Source organism: Entelurus aequoreus, linkage group LG05, assembly GCF_033978785.1.
Source record: "Entelurus aequoreus isolate RoL-2023_Sb linkage group LG05, RoL_Eaeq_v1.1, whole genome shotgun sequence".
In the NCBI taxonomy this organism is placed as follows: Eukaryota; Metazoa; Chordata; class Actinopteri; order Syngnathiformes; family Syngnathidae; genus Entelurus; species Entelurus aequoreus.
This window is the reverse complement of record NC_084735.1, coordinates 74,544,953-74,555,049: the sequence shown is the minus strand read 5'-3', so window position 1 is coordinate 74,555,049 and position 10,097 is coordinate 74,544,953. Positions and strand designations below refer to the sequence as shown.

At 40.1% G+C, this 10,097-nt stretch overlaps 1 protein-coding gene across 2 annotated transcripts in view; it reads right to left on the bottom strand.

Moving 5' to 3' along the window:
* Nucleotides 1-218: 218 nt before the first annotated feature.
* The window catches only part of LOC133649846 (protein sprouty homolog 3-like), a 20,923-nt gene continuing 11,044 nt past the window's right edge, over nucleotides 219-10,097 (bottom strand). For both annotated transcript variants that reach the window (XM_062046521.1, XM_062046522.1), the window contains exon 2: nucleotides 219-4,936. In XM_062046521.1, the coding sequence (XP_061902505.1) occupies nucleotides 3,946-4,866 (921 nt within the window). In that variant the 5' untranslated portion in view covers nucleotides 4,867-4,936 and the 3' untranslated portion in view covers nucleotides 219-3,945. The remainder of the gene's footprint in view (nucleotides 4,937-10,097) is intronic.

Here is a 10,097-nt window from a genome sequence, read left to right as displayed (position 1 = left end):
ACGCACGCACACACACGCACACACGCATCTTTTTGAACCCATTAGCATGACCCCCCAATTACTTATTTATAGATTCAGTAGAGTAAAGTGTGGGGCTGTTGTCCGTCTAATTGTGCTTTCTGATAGCATTCAAATAAAAAATGCCATGTTTTATTGACTTTACATGGATTTAACGAAGCTAATAATCATTATTATCATGATCACCCATAAAATACACGTGGTCTGTTTCTGAAAGCTCCTTTTATTGGATCATCTTCAGCCTGGAGGGCGGCAGCGGCCACACCAACAGCAAGAAAAACAACAACAAAAGATGAAAAAAAAAAAAAATCCAAACCACGCTCTTAATCTCATTATTAATCTCGTCCTCTTCAGCGCCATCTATGGTGATTGACCTGTAAATAAATATCCAAACAAAAAGACACGACATCGGCAACTAAACAGAAAAGAAAATGTGCGTATTGTTCATGTATAATAATATATTCACTTTTAGATAGACTTCTATATAATATTTGTTCCATATACTCTCCTTAAATTTCCTTTACAACATACAAGAGGCGCCATTTTTTTCTTTTTTTTTTGTACCAAAAGCGATGCTTGGTTGCAAAGACACAAGAGGACAAGTTTAGTGGTTATGGCGGCAGCCTGTTAACGTTGTTTTTTTTGTTTTTTTGTCACCGGAAGGAAGGAAGTCTCGTACAAATGATGGAATAATTACAGTTAGCCGCAGCCTGAAAAGTTCGCAACTAAAAAAGTATTAAAAACCTCACGCGTCTTTCAGTCAAATGTTCACAAGCATGCTACATTTTCTCTAGCAGCGTGAAAAATGAAAAAAACGTACCTGAATCCACATCATTTTGGACAAATACTTTATGTGTTAATGGAAACCAAAAGAAGAACAAGCACCGAGATCTTTTTAGGCATGATGGTTAAAAATGGCCGACTTGATGCACCTATTTACAATTGATGCATCAGCTGTGAGGGATTTCTGCTTCGATGTTTGCTTAACACGAATTGAAAAAAAGATTAGTCATTTCAGGATCATGTGTTCTTATAGTATTTAGTAGGATTTGCGTCACAAAGTTAGTGAAATTACCGGAAAAACAATGAAACTTACATTGTTTGATTTTTTTTTACAAAGAAGTTAAGGCTGCGCTGAAAATAAAAAATATTGATGAAAATGATAGTAAAAATGAAGTGAAAATATCACGAGAAAAATCATTACAAGGTAAAAAAAAATCTTAAATCGACAAGGAGTCAAAATATATTCAAGTTGAAATATTACAAACAATTTTATAAGAATAAAGTCGTACTATTATAACAATCAATGTACTTGCATTACAACGAGAAATAATTTAATTTTCAAGGAATAGTTTAAACATTTAGGCCTTTACTAATTAAATTACCCGCATAATGACATCTTTTTTTCCTCAAATTTTATTATCGTAACGTTACAATTTTATTCTCGTAACACGATGATTTGATTCTCGCAAATGTATTTTCATAATATTATATCTTCGCGTAACATTTCGACATTAATCTTGTTACTGTGTGACTTTTTGAATGTATTATACACACACTTTACACCATTATTCTTATAACATTACGACTTTTTTTTAATAATCCTACATCTTGATTCACATTAAATTTTTTCATAATATTACAACTTTTTTCTCTGGACTTTCTTGTCTTGAGAGCACTTTTTTTTCTTGTAACAATTGATACTTTATTTACACCAATGGTTCTCAAACTTTTTTCCCCAAGAAAAAACCCTTAGATCTCCAAGTACCACCATAATGACCAACATTAAAATACAGTAGCGCAGTAGGCCTTCGTATTCATTAAAAACAAGGCAGCTGTTTTATTTAACAAATATATTTAATATATTTGGCCCCAGTAACATTACACACAGTTTGAACAGTAACACTGTTTCAACTTAAGATGATAAAATACTGTACTTTAATCAAATGATCATTTGGGCGTACCACTCAATGGAGCCCGCATACCACAGTTTGAGAATCATTGCTTTTTACAAAGGCCCTAATATACTCTCTCATTTTTAATTTTGAATGTGTCACCGAAACAATATTCCCAGACAAACGTAAAAATTATTCCTAAATATCCAATGTTTTTTTTTTTCATTTTGTCACAGCTTGTCGGCCATTTTTGTAGATGATTCAAAGGTGGAGCTTAGCATAATAGGTCTTCGTACAGTTTCGGACTCAATGCATCACAATGGAATTGCATATATTTCGTTGATGTTTTACATGGATGGTGTTCGGTAACACTAAAGAATCAATGGTGGATCCAAAAATGAATGTCAATCAAAGTCGGAGACATTTGGAGCAACATTTAGTCATCCCGCAAACTTGATTTTCCCCACTTCTAACGTCAAAACTGCACAGCGGTTGCCGGGTGTATCGCCAGCTGTTCTACGGACTTTAACGTTGCCTAAAAGTCCCTGCATTGATCACGTGAGGACTGAAATAAGTGCACGTTCTAACACTGTTGTCGTGTAATGAAGCATAATAAAAAATAGTTTTATCGCCGCAGTTAGCTCCTATTTACATATAAAAATATAGCAAAGGAACATTTAACATATCAGTTTCGCCGGGTGTTTTTCATGCATCCGAAAACACACACATTCACTTAAAAACATGCACCCGCACACACGCTGTACATGCACTCATCTGATGCCCTCATATCCGGCTAAGAAATCCGAGACCGGTCCCTTTCTTCCATCATCCCTCCTTCTTCCTCTCTCCGTGCGCCCAAAACACCGCAACTCCTTCCTCCTCCAGCCCGTTCTCGTCCGGCCCATTAAGAGCGATCATGAGGCTAATTGCGGGTTTGATCAACTCTCGATGGACCCAGGAAACAGAGGCTTTTAGCCCTCCTGGCGCAAGAGTCAGGAGGGATGGGCGGCTTATGTGAGGCGGAATAATGCACCTTGGCATGTTTCCGTTTGGGGGGTCTAAATTATTATAGGATAAACCCTATGAATGGATTGAGTAAAGATGTGGGAGTTACGGGGGATTGGGCGGCGGTCTTATGAGGGCGGTTGGCGAGATTTCCAAGTGGAAACCTGATCAGGCTAGCGCTAAGATGTAGCAGCAAGACTAAAAATAAGACCACAGGAGGCTCCTTCGTCTTTGTGCTGACTAACACACGCACGCACACACACAAACACACACTCCGTGGATGGACGCGCTCCAATCTGCGGTTGGATAATCCGCCGTTCAGCAGAAAACAGTGCGACGGTACTGCGCAAAAGGTCTTGGACCACCACTACCGAGGGAAAAACACAAATTATTTCAATGAAACTTTGCAGAGGGTGTGCTGCATGTGCCAAGGAAGAAAGGTGCAACTTGACGTCCCTACGGCATCCATGGAGTCGTCAACCCCCCCGCAGAATCTTAATGGCACACCCGTCCGATTGTCAAACCCAATGAATCAGGAAGTCCATGATTTCCCTTGGTGACCTACAACTTCTGCACAGTACCGTCTATCTACCTCTTAGTGCTTTTTCCTTTACAAATGAGCTTATGGCATTGAGATTCATTTGACAGTGTGTGGTCCCTTTTTGGTGTCAGATGTGCTGCGAATGTCCACAGTTTCTTCGCCCGTAACCCTTAGCGGAAAGCTTCTACATCCTCTTAAGTCTGCTGCGATTCAGTCCACCGTCTGTTTATTGATTGCAAAGGGTCGGTCGCAGGGTTGGTAATAAATACATACATATTAGACATCCGGATTAGGCAGAAGATGGAAGGAGAGTTCAGTCAGCTTCTTCTTCAGGTTGAGCTTGTAGTTTCCAAGGCGAACAGGCACAGTAAAAGCTTTGGTCCCTCCTGAGCTGGAGTCATACAAGAACGGTAAGCACGAGTTAGTTGGCTTCTTTTTTCTACGGGGATTTCATCTGTACGTCCCCGCCGACTCCATCCAAGCCTGTCATAGCGACTTCTCCACAGCCTTGCCGCTGCTGATGGAGGGATGACCCGAGTTGGGATTGGAGACGGCGGAGATTTTGCGGCACACAGTGTTGGTGTTGCTGCACCTGCAGCCGGGACGTGTAGCCCTGTCATGGGCACATCGGCACAGGGCAAGGCACAGCCTGGCAGGGGGGTAGCAGCAGAGGCAGGGCAGGCACAGCGCCAGAAGCCCCATGGCCCCCCAGCGGGCGTAGGCATGGGCCGGGGCACAGGAGCACGGACGGTCGGCGCAATTGTCTTCGTCGTCCTGGGCCGAGCAGTGGTAGAAGAGGCCTTTGACGCAGCATAGGCAGGTGCCATACTCCACGGCGCTCTCGGCTGAGCAAAGGCAGCGTTGTCCGCAGGCCCAGCAGGAGGGTAGGCGGCGTGGGGCGCAGCACTCTTTGCACTTACAACGAGCACACCGCTCGCAGATAAACTGGTGCCTGCCCAGCTCATCCTCTGCCAGGATTTTGCTCAGAGAAGTGTCGGACTTGAGTTCTCTTTTCGGTTGAGAGCGAACCACCGAGGCCAAGCCGGAGTGCGACTGCGTCAACCCCGCCAGCAGCCTCTGGTCTGAGCCGGCGCTGGTCCGAGACATGGAGGAGCTTACAGTACTGGAACGGCTTAAGTGGGACATGTGAGCATGCTGCTGCTGACTTTGGCTGCGGGGCATGACCGAGTGGCGGGGCTGCTGAGGATGCTGGGAATATATTCCGTGCGGGTGACGCTCATCGTGGGCGTAGAAAATTCCAGATTGAGAAGCGAGTTCCAGCGCCACGGGCCTATCCACGTAGTCATTGTGGGCCCGGATGGCACGGATTTGATCAAGCGACAGCACTGGGACCTGCTGGGGGTCCAGCCCATCCAGCTCCATCCTAAAGGAATGTGCGGGGTCCATGTCGCTGGGCCCCGCTGGGCGGCAGTGAGGCTGCAGGCCAACGCCGATGCTCACGGTACATCAGATGAACCTGCAAAAAACACAAGTAGAAAATCAGTTCCGTAGTTGGTGCTGATTTGCATTGCGATGTTGGCCTTTGCGTCTACTGTGTCTGGTGGGTCACTGCCCCACTTAGTCCTCGTTTGAGTGGACAGCAAAATGTAAAAATCTTCATAAAGTATATCTATCTGTCAAAATGCTATCATTATCAGCCTTCCATAGCTAACAAGCTCCACAGTGCTACTATTATTGATTGACTGTGTTTTGGGCCTCATTTGCAAATCAAGTGCTAAACTCTTTATGAAGCTAGGGTGAGTTTTGCCTTCGCAGTAAATGCTTCAGGACTAAGGGTTGCAATGTCTGTGTTTTTCCTGCAACCACAAAAACAACATAAATGTCCTGAAGCCATTCCATGCACCCTACTTAGATACATTAGTCATTTCATGCCATTGACAAAGTGTTGCCGACTGTGACATTGCAAAGCTTTCCTGCTACTTAGATGCTCAGAAGGGAAGTAAAAACAACAAATACAGGAAATGCACGGTCAGGGAGGACTACTGAATTGAATACAAGCTCCAGATGAGTGGATAAGCCTAATAAGAAAAGGCAGAACTCTTGTATTAAAGACATTACGCCCTTGCCGTGTATGTCGGAACCATTCGTATGCACCCAGCAGCAATTATCGGTGCGTATCGTATCATAGCATGAGGCGGCAGATAAGGGGCGCAGGTTTGTGATAGATGCGGAAGCTTTTTCGAATTAGTGCGAGCAAAGAGGAGCGGTCCTCGTGGTTAATCTCATCAGGCAGAGTGAGGGCCTACTACACTTCCTGCCTATCAGGAGATCTCCTTCTGCTCCATTGCCATAACCTCATATTTAGCGATGACACAAACGCTACAAGTCCTCGCTCAGTGTTAACAATTCATTGAAACTGTGATTAAGAAAATAAACCTAGTACTGTTGTCATATTTGTATATTCTCATTGTTTGCCATTTGGGACTTTTTTAAGGGATTCTCAAACTGTGGTACGCTCACCACTCGTGGTACGCAAGCTCCATCTGGTGGTACGCCAAAGATTTGATTCATTATTTAGGTACAGTGTTTTATCTTCCTATATTTACTGCGTTACTGTTCAAACTGTACGTAATGTTACAGTGGCCAAATATAAAACCTCTGCCTTGTTTTTAATGGATACTTAGGCCTAGTGCGCTGGTGTGTTTTAAGGTTGGTCATTATGGTGGTACTTGTAGAGCCAAGTTTTTTCTGAGGAGGTACGTTGGTGTATAATGTTTAAGAACCACTGGTCTAAAGTAACCAGCTTTTAGACAAAAAAGTGAACATGCTAAAACGAGACATGCTGTAGGTAAAGATGTATCAATACATATATATATATATATATATATATATATATATATATATATATATATATATATATATATATATATATATATATATATATATATATATATATATATATATATATATATATATATATATATATATATATATATATATATATATATATATACTGTACATATATATATATATATATATATATATATATATATATATATATATATATATATATATATATATATATATACTGTATATATATATATATATATATATATATATATATGTATATATATATATATATATAAATATATATACTGTATATACTGTATATATATATACAAGCGTATATATATATATATATATTTGCTTGTATATATATATATATATATATATATATATATATATATATATATATATATATATATATATATATATATATATATATATATATATATATATATATATATACCTTAAAGGGCTGTCAAAGTTAACGCGATAATAACGGCACAATTTTTTTTTTTACGGGCCATTAACGCACCCGCGTCCATTGTGACCCTCGAGCAGTGCCGTAGCGGGGGAAACTTGGCTGCAGTTCACTTGTTACTCAGGAGCCACAAGCGAGCAGAAATGGACAAAGGAAAGTCGTCTACCTTATGGAAATATCAGATTCAAAACCATGGCAAGTTGTTCACCCGACAAGAAGAGGCAACATCCCTGCAGCAAACACCTGCTGCGCGTGTCGTTCCAGAGGTGGGTGGTGCTTCACTTCCGTCTTCAGATTACAATTAAAGGCCTACTGAAATTAATTTTTTTTTATTTAAACGGGAATAGCAGATCCATTCTATGTGTCATACTTGATCATTTCGCGATATTGCCATATTTTTGCTGAAAGGATTTAGTAGAGAAAATCGACGATAAAGTTCGCAACTTTTGCTCTCTGATAAAAAAAAGCCTTGCCTGTACCGGAAGTAGCGTGACGTCACAGGAGCTAGTATTCCTCACAATTCCCCGTTGTTTACAATGGAGCGAGAGAGATTCGGAGCGACAAAGCGACGATTACCCCATTAATTTGAGCGAGGATGAAAGATTCGTAGATAAGGAACGTTACAGTGAAGGACTGGAGAGGCAGTGATGGACATATCTTTTTTCGCTCTGACCGTAACTTAGGTACAAGCTGGCTCATTGGATTCCACACTCTCTCCTTTTTCTATTGTGGATCACGGATTTGTATTTTAAACCACCTTGGATACTATATCCTCTTGAAAATGAGAGTTGAGCACGCGAAATGGACATTTAAAGTGACTTTTATCTCCACGACAATACATCGGTGACACACTTAGCTACTGAGCTAACGTGATAGCATCGTTCTCAAATGAAGATAGAAACAAAAGAAATAAACCCCTGACTGGAAGGATAGACAGAAGATCAACAATACTATTAAACCATGTACATGTAACTACACGGTTAAAAATTCTCAGCCTGGTAAGGCTTAACAATGCTGTTGCTAACGACGCTAAGGCTAATTTAGCAACTTAGCAACCGGACCTCACAGAACTATGATAAAAAAACATTAGCGCTCCACCTACGCCAGCCAGCCCTCATCTTCCCATCAACAGCCGTGCTCACCTGCATTCCAGCGATCGACGGCGCGACGAAGGACTTCATCCGTGGGTTTGGCGGCAAGCATCGGCTAGGCGTCTGCTAAGTAAGTAGTCCTTGTTGTGTTGCTGTAAGTATTGCACTTAGCCGCTAATACGCCGATCGATCCCACCTACAACGTTCTTCTTTGCAGCCTCCATTGTTCATTAAACAAATTGCAAAAGATTCCACAACACAGATGTCCAGAATACTGTGGAATTTTGTCGAAGAAAATAAGAGGTTTTTGTATCGGGTCCGATGGGGTCCAACCACTTCCGTGGATTTTGTGACGTCACGCGCATAAATCATATCCAAAGGAGTTTTTCAACCGGAAGTGTGCACTTTATAAGTTAACCCGGCCGTATTGGCATGTGTTTCAATGTTAAGATTTCATCATTGATATATAAACTATCAGACTGCGTGGTCGGTAGTAGTGGCTTTCAGTAGGCCTTTAAGGTGCAGTGATAACATAACATTTAGATTGTTACTATGACTGATTTAGTAAGTAAGATGACATGAAAGCTCAACAGAAATGAAAGACGGTTGGCAGGAGGTTCAAAGGAGACTTTTTTATTGCAAACGGTCGATCCGACATCAAACCATGTCAAGACGTTTTCTCAAAGCAATTACACACTTTTCTGGCTTCAAAATAAAAGCGCTACGCCATACATCCGGTTTAACTATGTTTACAAAATGAAAATGTCTTACATTACGATCATGCTTTGTCAATAAGGACGGGCACCAGATCCGGTCCTTTTTTTTTGCACCGACCGAAACCAGACGGTTCTACCGGGCACAGATTCACGTAAGATCCAGCGGTGTCATGTTTCGGTGCCTGGATTGCGCGTGATGCCACGTCTGTTTGAATTAGCACTGGTGAGTGGCGAGTACTTGCTAGCACTTCTTTCTTTCTTTCTTTTCTTTCTTTCTTTTAGTTTATTTCGAACATGAACACATTTACATCACAATACATCACACAATTTCATATCATTTCATTTACATCATGCCCGAAAAGGAGTAGGAAGAAGCAAAGCTTATTTAATCCTACCCCTTTCCCACTTCAAAGCATTTACAATTATATAAAATAATTTACTGACCTTTTTATATAATAAAATAACATCTATGAATTAGTATATACAACAGTTTGTAATATGTAATTAATTAATTCAGTCATTATTAACATACTGAGATGAAGAATATTTTCAATAAGGTTGGAAGTTTTTCTCATAATTCTTCTTCTTTGTACTGTGTAAGCACTATTAATTTAAACAACCTCTTAAACTGGATCATGTCAGTACAATTGTTAACTTCTTTACTTAATCCATTCCATAATTTAATTCCACATACTGTTATGCTAAAAGTTTTAAGTGTTGTACGTGCATATAAATGTTTTAAATTATTTTTTCCTCTAAGGTTATATTTCTCCTCTTTAGTTGAGAAGAAATGTTGTACATTCTTTGGTAGCAGGTTATAGATTGCTTTGTACATCATTTTAGCTGTTTGCAATTTTACCAAATCACCAAACTTTAATATTTTTGACTTAATAAATAAAGGGTTTGTATGTTCTCTATATCCAACATTATGTATTATTCTAACTGATCTTTTTTGTAACATGGTTAACGAATGTAGCGCACATTTGTAGTTATTTCCCCATATTTCTGCACAATAAGTCAGATATGGTAACACGAGTGAGCAGTAGACAATATGAAGTGATTTTTGGCCCAGGACGTGTTTTGTTTTATTCATTATTGAAATGTTTTTTGCTACCTTATGTTGTATGTTTTGTATATGAGATTTCCAGTTCATTTTATCATCTATTAATACTCCCAAAAATCTGGTTTCTTTTACCCTTTCGATGTCTACTCCGTCTATTTGTATTTGCGTATGATGCTCTTTCCTACTATTACCAAATAGCATTATTTTAGTTTTACTGAGATTCAAAGATAGTCTAAAGATAGTTTTCCTCCACTTGAGAGGAAAACAAGCGATTTCAAAGCAGACATGCTCTTAGTAACCTTGCAACCCATCAATGCTTCATGACAAAAACTCAACCATGCCAAATAGAAAACCCTCTAAAATGTGGCTCGTCTTTTCCAAATGTGATGCCGATGCAGGTTATGCTCTCTGCAGTATTTGTCACGCAGAAATCAAGGCAAGTGGCGGGAATACTTCCAATCTGAGGAAGCACCTGGTTAATT